Source organism: Solea senegalensis, linkage group LG20, assembly GCF_019176455.1.
Source record: "Solea senegalensis isolate Sse05_10M linkage group LG20, IFAPA_SoseM_1, whole genome shotgun sequence".
In the NCBI taxonomy this organism is placed as follows: domain Eukaryota; kingdom Metazoa; phylum Chordata; class Actinopteri; order Pleuronectiformes; family Soleidae; genus Solea; species Solea senegalensis.
The window spans coordinates 19,222,626-19,238,439 of record NC_058039.1 but is presented as its reverse complement, the minus strand read 5'-3'; the positions used below and the strand labels follow the sequence as shown (position 1 = coordinate 19,238,439).

Genomic DNA, 15,814 nt, shown 5'->3' with positions numbered 1-15,814 from the left:
AGTTATTGTTTTTTTTTTAATTCAAAAACCTGAGATAAAAAGTTCTGCATGTTAAAAGCTTTAGTCTGGATTCAATAAAAACATGTGAAATAACGTCATATTTCTAAGAAAAGGTTCCTTTATTTACCCTGTTATCTCAGTACGCCACGGTGGGCGGGGCTATAGGCTCCGTGAGTCGCAACGTTTTACTTTCGGTTTATATCGTAAATGAATAAATAAATACCTACACCATTAAATTATGACTTTAACTAAAAAACAATTTACTTGATGTAAACCGCGTAATTATTTCACCGTTTAATACACGATCGAAGGCCGCGTGACTCGCGTCTGTTTAAAAACAGCACAAACTTATCAATGAAGAGAAACAGGAAATAGAGTCACATGTGCCACGTGACCACTGTCAGACGTTTCAAGATGAAATGGTGACAAAGTTTCTTTTTCATAATGTGACACAACGCTCGTGTGTAAGACTCTTTTGTCCCCATGTCAAACCCTGTAGATGTTTAGATCAGGCACTGCTTTGAACAGCTCGTCGTTTCCTGGGTCCGCAGAAGAAGCGGAAGTCAGTGTTGAGTCAGTCAGGGTGTAGTCTCGTTACTGTCCCCTGTCCTCGCTGTTCGAACATGGATTCAGGTCTGTGTCTCCGTGTCCTCAGAGGACAGATGCTGACGAAGACGAAGACGACGACGATGATGATGATGATGATGATGATGTTGATGTTTGATTCTTGTCGCGCGGAGGATATAAACGTCGCGGTGGGCGGGACCATCATCCTGAGTCCTCAGACGGCCCCGAGCGGTGATATCGGGTGGAAACATGGAGGGAACCAGGTGTTGGAGTATGAGGGCGGTGAGTTGGAGCTTTTCAACATTTTTCTAAATCGGACCGAGCTGGACCGAGTCACCGGGCAGGTGAAAATCAGTCAAGTGAAAAAGGCGCACAGCGGGACGTACGTGCTGTATGTGGGCAACGTGGAGCAGCCGGAAAAGTATCACGTTTCTGTGTTGGACAAAGTGCGCAAACCCACGGTGGTCAGCAAAACTCTGGTCTGTCTCCCACAATCGGCGTCCTGCAACTTCAACTGTTTAAGTGACGTCACCGGGGCGGGCCCTGTTCACTACAGCTGGAAGGTCGGTGACGTGTGGAGCCTGGAGCAGAAGAGCGCGAGCTTTGTGTTAAACAACACGGAGGCCACGAGGAAGGCTAAGGACATCTTCTGTCGCATCAGCAATCCAGTCAGTACAGAAGAGAGTGACGCCTTCAAACAGCCATTCGAAGACCAAGAAGTCCATGTGTCCACTGGAGTCATCGTCGGTAGCATCTTCGGTGTCCTTGCCTTCCTTGCCTTCCTTGCCTTCCTTGCCGTGCTCGGCCTCTGGATTTATAAGCGAGACACAATAAGACAGCTGATTGGACAGAATTATGATCCTGCAAGTTCAGAGGAAAGGTCTAAGAAGAGAGAGTCCAACAATGGCCTTTAGACTATCGGTGGGGTCTTCTCCTGTGATACTGGATCACATCTAGACTCTGCAGTGTCTTCCACATCTGTCCATCCCTGTCTCTGTCTCTGCTGGAGACATGAGGACATGGTGGACACTTTTCATCATCAGTGAGAACATGTGTAAATAAAGAGTTGGTTTTAATGTGAACTCATTTCTGCTGAGTCATGTTCATCATGGAGAAAACCAACCATTCTATTCAAGTCAAACTGTCATCTCATCTCCTTCCATCACTGCACGACAATGACGTCTCCCTGCGTGTGAGGCTAAACCTTTTCAAAGAAATGTCCTCAGATTGGTTGATCATCAGCTGTGGGTCTGCAGTCAATTCTCATTTTGACCTTTGACCTCGGGATGAGGCTCCTGGATTAGGACCGTGTCAACTGATGTGGATCATGAAGATGTTGTTGATCTTGTTGTTGTTCAGATGTTCAGGTCTCGACTCCATGAATCACGCATGAAGTAAACTAACAAACCTGTGCTCACAAGATTTTATTGCACTGCTTGTGTGTTTGACTGCTTTAGTTCTTACTGTTACCATGACGATGAGTGGCAGAGCCAAACTGTAGAAGGGAAAAGAATAAAGTCAAAATATTAGGAGAATTTTAAAGAATCCTTATTTTAATCAAGTGTGTTCTTATTATGAAATACATGTAAACGGCACATGTCTGTTTCTCTTAAGTTTGGCCCTCATACTCCACTATACCAGACTTTCTTTTGACAAAATGGAGAGATGTTAATCAAAGCCACTTTTCGTTGTTTTTAAGTTATTGTGTTGAACAAATAGTTTTTACCACACATTTATGTCAATAATGTGTCTTTGCAAATAAATGCCGGCGCATGTAAAACAGTCTCTGTCGAGTTTGTCGTTATTTCTTCAAATAATCTCGTAATGGAGGACGCGCTGAGAGAAGCGAAGCCGGAAGTGAACGACGGTCACACTCCTCTCGCGCTGCGCGGTTCTTCTTCGGTTGTGACGTTGGACGACACGTAGTCCGATACCGGCATGGACCTCGAGGACGCTTTCCAGGTGGTCGGTGAGTTCGGACGGTACCAGAAGAGGGCGGTGACGCTGCTGGTTCTGACGCAGGTCAGTGAAATGTCAAACCCAGAATCCCGGGGAGAGTTTGGTGAACAAGGCTACGTGGCTTCTCAGGGTTCAGAGTTCACGGCTCTTATTTTAAAAGTCTTCGGGGACTTTTCAAATGTTGACAAAAGAACAGCGTTAACGTTTCAAACCACATATTAACTAGTTTACAGATTAGTTTGCGCTATTTCACGGTTGTTTTCACTGCTCGATGATCTTAACTGAACACAGATAAAACTCCGTGAACAGTAAAAACCTGAATGTTGCAGCACATTTAAACTGCAAATAATAAGAATGATGTGTCGGATGCTTGCTATGCTTGACATGCTAGTAAAAGTACTCATGGTTTGTCAAGTTTTCTGAAAGAGATCTGGCCATATGCGCTTTAATCAACGCCGAATTCACCACAGCAATGATTTCATTCGGACACGTTTCCAAATGTGTGACTGCGCCTCCGATATTTCCGTTAAACGCTAATTTAATCTCATAGTCGACATATTTGAATGGAGTTTGGTCTAAGCATCCTGTGCATCGGCTAATCCTTCCGTTAGGAGGTGAATAAGAAAACGTTCCTACAAGGAAACGCTGAGTTTTTCTGTTTTTCACTCGTTTTCACTCGTTTACGGTTTTTTATTTCGTGTTTACTTATGGTGAGAGCTCACAACAACCACAGTGAATAAACTTAACAGACTCTTTGTTTTGTCGTTTATAGACAGGGTTTACATGTGGACAATAGTAACAGTGATAATAGAAGCAGACCGGTGATCATTGATGCTTTTCTTTCTCCGTTCACCGAAACCCTCCTGGTATTTTAGTGGAATCACATTTATACACTTGAATAATCAATACTGACACATTATGTATGCATGTAAATATGTTTGTGTTGTCAGTCACCAAAACATTTTCATTTCTTCCATAGGTTTTTTTAATTTTATATTTAATTTCAGTTGGTGTTCTGAATAAATAATATAAAATAATAAACACGTCACTGACGACTTCCGCTTCTTGTTTATGAACCAGAACCAGGAAGAGACTTCAAACTTTAACTGTAGCTCCTTTTTATTTCAAACCTGTGTTTATTTTATTATGTTTTTAAAGGTAAAACAGGGTTTTAACCTCGTGTGAAAGGTTGTGTTTATTCTTATTATTGTTATTATTCCACAGCTGTGGTCACATGAGCGCTAACAGGAAGTGGTCATACTTTGCATACAGTTGCCCGTTTGTGTGTGAGTGTTTGAATGTGTGTGACTGAATGAGTGAATAAGTGAGTGAATGGTTGTTTGTCTCTGTTTTGACCAGTGACTCAGCTCTATGGAGGCGGCCATTTTTTGAGTAGCCCTCAATGGACAAACTTGACATATTTGAGTTTTGATGCTAACTGATGCTAACCTGTGCTATGTTCAACAACACCCTTGGTGAAGAAGAGTAAGGTGAAGGATGTTCAGCTTTGACACACACTGATGTCCTCAGTGTGTGTGTGTGTGTGTGGGTGTGTGCGTGCGTGTGTGTTCCAGGTCTACATGGCGTGTCAGTCCATGCTGATGGTTCTGGTCGGGTCCACACCAGAGTACCGGGTGGAGCCTCAGGACGACACCTCGTCCCAACACGTCACTTTCACCGAGGACGTGGACTCCATCGTGACGGAGGTGAAGGAGGACACAGACACATACACACACACAGACACACACACAAGTGTTGTTAAGAGGGAGTTTTTTCTCTCCACTGATGCCTAGTGTTTGCTCATTGTGTGAACTGTTGGGGTTCTCTTTCAAACCTCCCTCGGTATCTCACTATGGGAAACGCCCTCTGCGTGACCGATCATGGAAGCTCCAATGACACCACGTCTGTCATATGACAGACCAATCAGCTGGAGATGCACGGGCCAGCTCGCCCCCCTTATAAGCACCTTGCGCTCCGCACCCACCATTCTCGCTTTCTTCCACCGTGAAGATCACCGAGATCCTCAGTGGTCCTGTTTGAGATTATTCATTTAACTGCTCTTCCGACGCGCCGTCAAGGTAGTCACCGAGCGTAAATATTTCTATATTCAGGACTGTACACGGTTTTTTGTTTCTCGCTGCTTTCGTTGAGAAAGCTAGGTGTTTTTACACTTTCGTTAGCCGTCGAGGTCTGACGTGGTGTTTCTTTTCTTTACTGACTGTCAAGGTTAGGTATGACTACCGCATCCTCTAAGGGGACAATGGCCAGCGGCAAGGTGAAAGACGTCGAGTCCCGCCCTTGTCCAGCCGCTTGCGGTTTCGCAATTTCGGGGAGAGACCCACATTCTCTCTGTATTGCTTGTATGGGAGTCCAACATGCTCAAGCGTCACTCGCGGACTCCGAGTGCTGCCAGCACTGCAGCGCCTTGCCAGCTAGAATTCTGGAGCGGCGCCTCAGAGTTTCAGCCGCTTCTAAGGCCGACCCCTGCCTCTCGGACAGTGTGGATAAGCCGAAGCCGACTAGGGCTAAAGCCAGCGCAAGCTGGGACACCCTCATGGAGGAGGATTTCCCGCCGTTGTTCGAACAGCTCCTAGAGTCGGAGGAAGAGTTCGGGGAAAAGGGTGTGGAGGAGGATGATAATCTGGATCTTTTCAATGACGAGAACGACGACGATGACGAAGACGCCATCCTCCCCTCAGCCCAGACTTCCTGCCCCGGCAGCTGCCTCAGTGGAGAAATCCAACCCTCCCCTGTTCCCCTGGTCGGCATAGGTGCTGTGGTTCGTGGGGACAGAAGCTCAGCAGTCAACACTCACGGAGATCTCTGCTCTGAGCCCCCCCGGAACATACCGGTTGTTTCCCTCTCCTCCCAAGAGACGGAGGATGGACATGTTGGACCAATGTTCCGGTCAGCGCTGTGTAACGGCCCTGTTTGGTCATTCCGTTCACAGACCGAAGCAAGCACTCGTTCCCCCAGTGCAGAGTTTGTATTCCCCCCCTCAAGTTCAGAGGGTAGAGGGAAAACGTGCTATGTTCACACCAAGCACTTCACATGGTTTTTTAATAAACACACTGTTGCATCCAGGCTTAGTCACAAAGCTGAGGGCAAGGCTAAAACAAAACAAAATAAAAAACCAAGAGGTGCAGGACAGTCTGTCGCCACCAGAGGGCGCAACTGGTCCGTTAAGCTTCAGGCCCCCTGGTCCTCTCGCTGTCAGAGCGGAGGTTTGGCGCGCATGCGCAGTCAACCACTGGGTGTTTACAACCATTGTCAGGGGTTACAGGCTGCAGTTTGCGATGAAGCCGCCTCGCTTCAACGGGGTGCTGACGACAGAAGCTTCTGGGGAAGCCGCGGAGGCTTTAGAGCCGAAATATCTTCTCTATTAAGCCAAGGGGTGGTTCGCATTGTACCGGAGGGGGAGAGAGATCAGGGTTTTTATTCCCGTTATTTTCTCATCCCAAAGAAAGGCGGTTCGCTACGTCCGATCCTGGATCTGCGTTGCCTCAATCTACTCCTCCGAAAATACAAGTTCAAAATGCTCACACACAATGTTCTGTTCCGATCCATCAGAGCAGGCGATTGGTTCACTTCTGTGGATCTGCAGGACGCTTATTTTCATATAAGCATATATCCAGCACACAGGAAATATCTCAGGTTTGCTTTCAAGGGAGCAGCCTACGAGTACCAGACCCTGCCTTTCGGGCTGTCGTTAGCTCCAAGGGTCTTCAGCAAATGTGTGGAAGCAGCTCTGAACCCAGTGCGAGCATCGGGCCTCAGAGTGTTTGCTTATCTGGACGCTTTTCTCCTTTGCGCTCCCAGCAGGGAGGAGGCGAAGAGGGACACGCAGAGACTGATAGTCTTCAGTATAAACCTGATAGGCTTCAGTATAAACCACACAAAGAGTGTTTTGTCTCCCACTCAGAATATCGAGTATTTGGGTCTCGAAATAAACTCTGTCTCATTTCGGGTTTTTCTGTCTCAGGTTCGGGCGGAAAATTTTCGCCGTCACTTGGCTCTCTTTCAGCAGGGAAATTCAGTGTCATTACGAGACTGTCTCCGGCTGTCAGGGCTGATGCCATCATCAATTTCTGTCGTCCCTCACGGACTGCTGAAAATGAGGGATTTTCAGCGCTGGGTAACCTCGCTACGCCTCAGACGTATGGTGAGGGTTTCCCCGGAATGCTGCCTAGCTCTCCGTTACTGGAGAGACCCGGGGATATTCACTTCCGGCGTCCCACTGGGAGCCGTAGTGATGAGGAAAACAGTTACGACAGATGCCTCGTTAACGGGGTGGGGAGCGGTTTTCGAGGGGAGGTCAGTGAACGGGACCTGGCCCCCGACGCTTCTCCAGGCACATATAAACTACCTGGAGCTGTTGGCTGTTTTCCTGGCACTCCTGGGAAGGTGTCATGTGTTGGTCAGAGCGGACAACACAACAGCCGTAGCCTACATAAACAGACAGGGAGGCACGCGCTCTGTGAAGTTACACAGGCTGGCTCAGAGTCTGATATTATGGGGCAGCGAACACCTGTTATCGTTACGCGCGGTGCACGTGCCGGGTGTACTGAACAGCAGAGTGGATTTACTCTCCAGAGGGAACCCCCTGTATGGCGAGTGGAGACTGAACCCCGAGGTGCTACACCAGGTATGGGAGAGGTTCGGCCGAGCGTCCGTAGATCTCTTCGCATCGCACGAAAACGTCCCCTGTTTTTCTCGCTAAGAGACCGGGACGCACCGCTGGGTGCGGACGCACTGGCGCACCCGTGGCCAAACGGGCTGCTGTATGCGTTTACTCCGCTCGGCCTCATCACTACGATTCTGATCAGAGTGAGGGAACAGAAGTTATCACTAATCCTGATAGCTCCTTACTGGCCCAGCAGACCGTGGATGGCGGAGCTGATGCAGTGCGTAAACCTCTGGTCCCGTCTTGGGATTTACCCATGGTTCTGGAGGAGCTCTCAGGGTTGCCCTTCGAGCCGTTAGGTACTCTCCCTTAAAACTATCCTGCTGCTGGCTTTGACATCAGCTAACAGGATCGGTGAGTTACATGCTTTGTCTGTGCACGACTCATGTATGCAGTTCTCTGCAGATTATGGGAAAGTGATACTACGTCCTAACCCGGCATTTGTGCCTAAGGTTAGTGATTCTGCCTACAGCTGTTCCACACTTGAGCTGCTCGCTTTTCACCCACCGCCGTTTGCAGGAGAGGATGAAAAACGGCTCAATGCTCTGTGTCCTGTGAGAGCTTTACGCATCTACGTGGACAGGACCAAAGGGTTCAGAAAGAGCAACCAGCTTTTCGTGTCCTGGGCTCCTTCTCACAGGGGGAGGGCCCCGACGCGCCAGCGCCTGTCACACTGGGTGGTGGAGGCTATAATCCTGGCTCACGAGAGTCGTGGGTTGCAGCCCCCGGATGGGCTTCGGGCCCACTCCACCAGGGGCATAGCCACCTCATGGGCCCTTTTCAGGGGCGTATCAGTGAGGGATATTTGTGCCGCTGCCAGTTGGGCATCCCCACACACGTTCATTCGGTTTTACAGGCTGGATGTGACCAAGACTTCTCTGGCTCATTCAGTCCTGAGTGTGGGTTCAGGTTGATTGCGTGCTAGCCCATGGGGAGGGTTTAGGGTGTCGACCCACTGCGGGTCGCGGCTTTGAGGGCTTCGGAGCATGCAAATCCGGGAGTGGGCTATATCTCCCATAGTGAGATACCGAGGGAGGTTTGAAAGAGAACGTTAGGTTACTCACGTAACCCTGGTTCTCTGATAACCGAGTGAGGTATCTCACAAACACTGCCCTACTTGCATAGGTGGGGTGGAAGAAATACGCTTGAGAATGGCGGGTGCGGAGCGCAGGGCGCTTATAAGGGGGGCGAGCTGGCCCGTGCATCTCGAGCTGATTGGTCTGTCATATGACAGACTTGGTGTCATTGGAGCTTCCATGATTGGTCACGCAGAGGGCGTTTCCCATAGTGAGATACCTCACTCGGTTATCAGAGAACCGGGGTTACGTGAGTAACCTAACGTTCTCTGCTCTCCTTGATGTTGTCTATGTACAGTGCCTTGAGATAATGTATGTTATGATTTGGCGCTATATAAATAAAATTTAATTGAATTGAATTGTTGACCCTGTGTGTGTCTCCTCAGTGGTTGCTGGTCAAACAGCAGGCGTATAAAGTCAGTCTTGCAGGATCGCTGTTCTTCGCTGGTCTGCTGGTGGGAAACGTGGTGTTTGGGCCGCTCTCTGATAAAGTCGGCAGGAGACCAGTTTATTTGACGGGTGAGGGACAGCGCAGAGCATCAGCACACTTGTGTTCTGTTCTAATGTCAGTACTGATCCTCAAACCCCCGCCCCCCTCACAGGTCTGTTTTTTGAGGTGGTCTTTGGTTACGTGACGGCGTTGGCTCCCAACTACGAGGTCTTCGCCGCGTCTCGTCTGCTGGTGGGTCTGATGAACGGCGGCATCGGCCTGGTCTGCTTCGTCCTCACTCAGGAGTACGTGGGGAAGTCCTACTGGGCCATGACAGGCAAGCACTCTCACCCTCTCACCCTCTCACCCACGATTCACACCTGCTGCCAAACTCAAACCTTCACATACGACTTACAGACATTGTTTAAACTGTGTTGAAGGACTTTGAACTGTAGAGGGCAGTGTGGAGTTGGGTTTCAACCAGCCAGCTGAACGTGACCTCTGACCTCTGTCGTGTGAGCGGGTCTCTAGAACTCCTCCCCCTCACTGTCAACGAGGAAGTACATTCGTGGCCAAAAGTTTTGAGAATGACACAAATATTACATTTTCACAGGGTCTGCTGCTTCAGGGTTTTTAGGTGTTCTTTTTTTTTTATCCATTTGACAGGGAAAAGTACATACAATGAAAAACAGGCACTTTTTCTTTTTTCAAAAACAACAACCACTTATACCCTCCCACCCCCAGCCCCTCCCAATCCTACAAAATGTTATTACCGATCAGTAATAACACACATCCTTCCTTCTTAGCGTAAACAGACATACAAATATAAAAGTACACAGATAATTAAGAGAGGGTAAAGATCATTCATTAGTCCTGTAGTGTCTTTAGTCTAGCTCTGTAACTAATCATGCAGCCCCCAAACCGAATCAGATTTTCCAGGTGTCCCCCTCAGATTGTATTGAATTTTCTCCAGCTCTAAGTAGAGCATAAGGTCCTTAAGCCACAGCGAAGCTTTGGGGGCAACTGGTGCCTTCCACTCCAACAAAATTCTTCTACGTGCTAATAAAGAAGCAAAGGCGAAACTATCCTTAATTTTTTTCCTAATTGTTTGATGGTCTGATAAAACTAAAAAAATAGCCAATTCTGGACAAGGCGTCAATTTCCACATTTAGCGCTCCTGCACGATGTTTAAAAACATCTGTCCAGAAAGCTTGCAGACGGGGACAAGACCAAAGCATGTGGGTCATGTTCGCTGGTGACAAGTGACACCTATTACATGTGTCTGTGACATTGGGATACGTTTTTGAAAGTTTAGAATTAGTAAAATAAATACGATGGACAACCTTATATTGATTTAAATTAAGCCTGGAGCAAGATGTACTGTTATTTACACAAATTAATGCTTTCCAGTCACCGTCATCGATAACCCTGCCAAGTTCTTGTTCCCAGTCTTTCTTGATTTTATCAAGAGTCGTATCTTTGAGATGGGATATTAAGGTGCACATCTTTGAGATAAGGCCTTTCTTAATTTTGGGAATGTCCAAAATTGAGACAATTACTGAGTTAGGTGGAATATTGGGGAAACATGTACTATTTGATTTAACAAAGTTACGAACCTGGAAGTAACGGAATGGGTGAGACTTGGGAAGGTTACATTTTTCACATAATTTGCTGAAGTTACCGAAGACATTGTTAATATAGAGATCACTTAGCCTGACAAGGCCTGAGCTCTGCCATAGAGAAAAGGCATCATCAATGCTGGGAGGGAGGAAGAGATGATTGTTATGTATGGGGCTGTGATTAGACAATCCTTTGAGTCCAAAAGCACATCTAAATCAGAACCAAATGGTTGAAGTTAATGGTTGAAAGGGCATTTTTGATGTAAGTAGAGCTAGGAGTGACGTAGAGCAGGATTTAGCTTCTAGTTTACACCAGATGAATCCAGAGAGTCATTTTGCTTACGTTAGCTGCCCAATAGTAGAGTCTTAGGTCAGGGAGTGACAAACCACCAACAGACTTACGCCTTTGTAAAAACTCTCTCCTAATCCTGGCGGTCATGCCTTTCCATATAAAAGATGAAATTAGCTTGTTTATAGCACGAAAAAAGGAATTGGGTAAAAAGATCGGCAAGCAATGGAAAAGATACAGGAAATGTGGAAGCACGTTCATTTTGATGCAATTTAGCCTGCCTGCTACAGTTATATGTAAATTACACCATCTTTCCAGATCTGATTTAAGCTTGTCGATTAGCGTTAGAAAGTTGTTCTGATAGAGATCTGACATCTTACGGCAGATATGAACACCTAAGTATTTAAAGCTGCTTTTAGACACTTTAAATGGGTAATACACATCGGGGATCCCAAGGGCTAAGTTATTTACAGGAAAACATTCGCTTTTTGAGAAGTTCAATTTATAACCGGAAAATGCTCCAAAGCTGTTTAGCAATTCAATTATTTTAGGGATGGTGGTTACTGGATCAGAAATAAACAATAATAAATTGTCCGCGTACGAGGAAAGTATATGTTCCAAACCACATCTGTGAATTCCTTTACTAAAACTGGCTGATTTAAGTGCTATAGATAAAGGTTCGACTGCCACAGCAAACAACAATGACTCATAGGGCACCCTTGGCGGGTTACTCTGTTAAGTGTGAAATATTGGGATTTCAGCCCATCAGTACTGATGGACACTTTAAGGGAAGAGTATTAAAGTGAGATCCAAGATATATACTTAGACCCAATGCTTCGGTGAGAGTATGAGGCAGAGCACCCCGGTCCAGAGAGTCATTGAACATGTCTAAAAGGAGAGGGATTGGCTTTTTATTAGGTGAGCCAGATGGCGTCCTGCCTTCTCACCGTGTTTGTTGTGTTGACAATAAGTTATAGTCCATTCGATTTGGTTTTGTCTCTCTTTGTCTAATTCAGGGGATGGAGATTTTGATAATTTTCTGTCCAATTCTTTTATGCTTTTCATGAGTTGTTCCTGTTTTTGTTTTTTGAGTTTATTTAGTCTTGCAGAGTAACATATAATCTCTCCTCGGACAACCACCTTTAATGTCTCCCACAGTAGAGATGGGGATATAAGATCAGACTTGTTGGTAATAAGAAAATCATCAATTGTTCTGGAGATTGTTTGGCAAAAGTCATCATCGTTTAGGAGTGTACCATTCAGCTTCCATGGAGGGCGTGTCTTTTGTAAAAGTGTAAACGAAAGGTCGAGTAGCAGTGGAGCATGGTCAGATACCAATATTGTTGAATATTCTATGTTACCGACTGCAGGAAGAAAATAACTATCTAAGTAAAAGTAATCAATTCTTGAGAATGTTTTATGGACCTGAAAAGTAAAAGGAAAAGGAAAATTGTTTTGAAGTGAGGTTACTTTCCTAATAAATGCCTCATCATCCCAATTGGGTGCATAGAGATTAACAAGAACAACAGGTATATTGATTAGAGAGCCTGAAACTATAACAATCTGGCCTTGGTGGTCAGCTATAACGTTCGTTGGTAAAACTGTATTTTTTATATGTATCAAAATCGCTGTACACCTTGCTTTGCTACTAAAGTTGGAGTGGAAACTTTGGCCAACCCATGAAGCCTTTAACCTATGGTGATCCTTAGCGATCAAATGCGTCTCTGTAAAAAAGCAATATCTGTTTTAAGTGGGATAATACGCTACCCCTTTTTACTGGACCGTTGATCCCTTTAACATTCCAAGAGACAAATCTCAGACAAGATACCCCTTTTTCTGTAGTATTAGCCATATACAAAATTATTAAGTACAAGGTATGAAAAAACACTGCTTTGTAAAAGGACGTAATGTTACAAATGCATAAACAAAAATAAAAATGAAAGCAAATCTGTAGGATCTACCACCCCAGTACCCCAGCACAAAAAACCCCTAGAACAGGGAACAAAAAAACACACCTAACCCTCCCTAGGATTGTCCTAAGAACGAGAACTAGCAGTGGGACTCCATAGACTCTGTTACTTCCATGTGACATAAATCTGTGAACTAAACACTCACTGAGCAGAAGGGGCTCCTAAAACTGCAGATATGTCTATAACGGCGTCCTCAATAAGTCCACTAACCGGTGGTAGCAATGTGCTTGTAAAAATCCTGGGCTTTTTGCGGAGAGTCAAAGTATAAGTTCTCATTATGGAACGAGACCTGGAGACGGGCAGGGTGCAGCAAGCGGAATTTAATGCCTTTCAGGTAAAGAGAGTGTTTGATGGCGTTGAATGCAGCCCGTTTTTTAGCCAAAGCAGCACTGATGTCTGGATATACTCTCAGCTCGAGCCGCGGTAATCCATCTTGTGTTGTCTGGCCCATCGGAGGACTTTTTCTTTCTCTTGGAAGCGGAGGAATTTGACGATGAAGGCTCTCGGGTTCCCCGCGCCGGCATCGCTTGGTCTGGGGCCGAGGGAGCGGTGAGCTCTCTCTATCTCGGGAGGGCTGTTAAAAACATCGGGCCCCGTCACCGCCATCAGCAGGTTGGAAACAAACTTCGTCGGGTCCTGATCTTTCTCGCTCCCTTCGGGTATGTTGATAATCCGCAAGTTAGAGCGCATGGACCGATTCTCGAGGTCATCCACGTGTCCATAAGTATCAAAAGCTTTTTTTTGACAATTACACTGAGTTCATGCAACAAGTCAATATTTGCAGTGTTGACCCTTCTTTTTCAAGACCTCTGTCAATCAACTTCTGGACCAAATCCTGACTGATGGCAGTCCATTCTTGCATAATCAATGCTTGGAGTTTGTCAGAATGTGTGGGTTTTTGTTTGTCCACCTGCCTCTTGAGGATTGACCACAAATAGTCAATGGGATTAAGATCTGGGGAGTTTCCTGGCCAAAGTCTTTATGTTTTGTTCCCCGAGCCATTTAGTTATTACTTTAGCTTTATGGCAAGGTGCTCCATCATGCTGGAAAAGGCATTGTTCATCACCTAACTGCTCTTGGATGGTTGGGAGAAGTTGCTCTTGGAGGACATTCTGGTACCATTCTTTATTCATGGCTGTATTTTTAGGCAAGATTGTGAGAGAGCCCACTCCCTTGACTGAGAAGCAACCCCACACATGAATCGTCTCAGGATGCTTTACTGTTGGCATGAGACAGGACTGATGGTAGCGCTCACCTCGTCTTCTCCACACAAGCTTTTTTCCAGATGCCCCAAACAATCAGAAAGGGGATTCATCAGAGAAAATGACTTTAGCCCAGTCCTCAGCAGTCCAATCCCTGTACCTTTTGCAGAATATCAGTCTGTCCCTGATGTTTTTTCTGGAGAGAAGTGGCTTCTTTGCTGCCCTTCATGACACCAGGCCTTCCTCCAAAAGTCTTCGCCTCACTGTGCGTGCAGATGCACGCACACCTGCCTGCTGCCATTCCTGAGCAAGCTCCGCAGCTGAAACAACTTTAGGAGACAGTCCTGGCGCTGACTGGACTTTCTTGTGCGTCCTGGAGCCTGTTTGGCAACAATGCAGTGGAAATGGTTTTTTTGGGGGATAAAGTTAATTTCCAAGGCAAAGAGGGACTTTGCAATTAATTGCAGTTGAGCTGGTCACTCCTCATAACATTCTGCAGTATGTGCAAACTGCCCTTATAAAAACTGAAGCAGCAGACTTTGTGAAAATTGAAATTTGTGTCATTCTCAAAACTTTTGGCCAAGAATGTACATGAGGTGTTCATGTGTTCATCTTTGAGAGGGTTAAGGACAGTGACAGAGTAAGAGTGGTGGATCAGCTGGTTCTGTTACTTTTGGACTAGTTAGTGTAACTAGTTAACTTGTCATCTCCAGGTTTGTTTGTGAGAGCTTGTTTTCAGGTCATCGTTCGTCTCCTTCATAAAGTGATTCAAACAATCAGCAGTTATATAGAGTAATACTGTATATGTGTGTGTATGTATACATATATACATATATGTATACATATACATATGTATGTATACACATATGCATATATGTGTGTATGTATATATATACATATATGTATGTATGTATATATAGATATACATATATGTTTTGTGTATACATATATTCATAGATATGTGTATATATACATACATATACACATGTATGTATACATACATCTATGTATATATATCTCCAAGGATATATAATCCTTTAACAAGGAATGAAACTTTGAATAACAAGGGTTATGTATATATATATATATATATATATATATATATATATATATATATATATATATATATATATATATATATGTATATATGAAATTGAGGCGGTGCTGTATCTCCCTCTACCTGGCCCATTATGGTCTCATAAAAACACTTTGTATCAAACCCTGTTTGTTTCTTAAATGTTCTAAAGAAACAAAGTTGACTTGTTCCTTCTTGTTCTTCTTCCTCTTCTTCTTCAGGGACGTTGACCAGCATGACCTTTGCTGTGGGCATCGCTCTGTTTGGAGCTCTGGGTTATTTCATCCGGCCATGGAGGAGCCTGGTGTCTGTGGCCAACTCATCAGGCGTCGTCTTCTTCCTGCTGTCAGTGTGAGTTTATCAACAGCCCACATAGCCCAGTCGCCTGGTTCTGCATGTGTATATACTGTATATACTGTGTATATACACTGCTCAAAAAAATAAAGGGAACACTTAAAGAAAAGGGAACACTTAAAGAACACAATGTAACTCCAAGTCAATCACATTCTGTGAAATTAAACTGTCCACTTAGGAAGCAACACTGATTGACAATCAATTTCACATGCTGTTGTGCAAATGGAATAGACAAAAGGTGGAAATTATAGGCAATTAGCAAGACACCTCCAATAAAGGAGTGGTTCTGCAGGTGGTGACCACAGACCACTTCTCAGTTCCTATGCTTTCTGGCTGATGTCTTGGTTACTTTTGAATGCTGGCGGTGCTTTCACTCTAGTGGTAGCAAGAGACAGAGTCTAGAACCCACACAAGTGGCTCAGGTAGTGCAGCTCATCCAGAATGGCACATCAATGCGAGCTGTGGCAAGAAGGTTTGCTGTGTCTGTCAGCGTAGTGTCCAGAGCATGGAGGCGCTACCAGGAGACAGGCCAGTACATCAGGAGACGTGGAGGAGGCCATAGGAGGGCAACAACCCAGCAGCAGGACCG

At 45.5% G+C, this 15,814-nt stretch overlaps 2 protein-coding genes across 2 annotated transcripts; both read left to right on the top strand.

Moving 5' to 3' along the window:
• The first annotated feature begins 386 nt into the window (after positions 1 to 386).
• LOC122786025 lies at positions 387 to 2,349 on the top strand. Its single transcript, XM_044052019.1, has one exon. The coding sequence runs from the start codon at positions 624 to 626 to the stop codon at positions 1,479 to 1,481; it is 858 nt and encodes a 285-aa protein (XP_043907954.1). The 5' UTR covers positions 387 to 623; the 3' UTR covers positions 1,482 to 2,349.
• A 111-nt stretch (positions 2,350 to 2,460) lies between these two features.
• On the top strand, positions 2,461 to 15,256 carry slc22a15 (solute carrier family 22 member 15). The gene is made up of 5 exons (XM_044052028.1): positions 2,461 to 2,589; positions 4,101 to 4,232; positions 8,673 to 8,805; positions 8,889 to 9,053; positions 15,093 to 15,256. Exons 1-5 carry the CDS (start codon positions 2,506 to 2,508, stop codon positions 15,224 to 15,226), a joined length of 648 nt encoding a protein of 215 aa, XP_043907963.1. The 5' UTR covers positions 2,461 to 2,505; the 3' UTR covers positions 15,227 to 15,256.
• Positions 15,257 to 15,814: the final 558 nt, after the last annotated feature.

Coding starts and splice junctions, on each gene's coding strand:
- LOC122786025 (XM_044052019.1), top strand. CDS start 624: ATGGATTCAGGTCTGTGTCTCCGTGTCCTCAGAGGACAGATGCTGACG.
- slc22a15 (XM_044052028.1), top strand. CDS start 2,506: ATGGACCTCGAGGACGCTTTCCAGGTGGTCGGTGAGTTCGGACGGTAC. Junction 4,233..8,672: donor TGGACTCCATCGTGACGGAG/GTGAAGGAGGAC, acceptor GTGTCTCCTCAG/TGGTTGCTGGTCAAACAGCA. Junction 8,806..8,888: donor GAGACCAGTTTATTTGACGG/GTGAGGGACAGC, acceptor CCCCCCTCACAG/GTCTGTTTTTTGAGGTGGTC.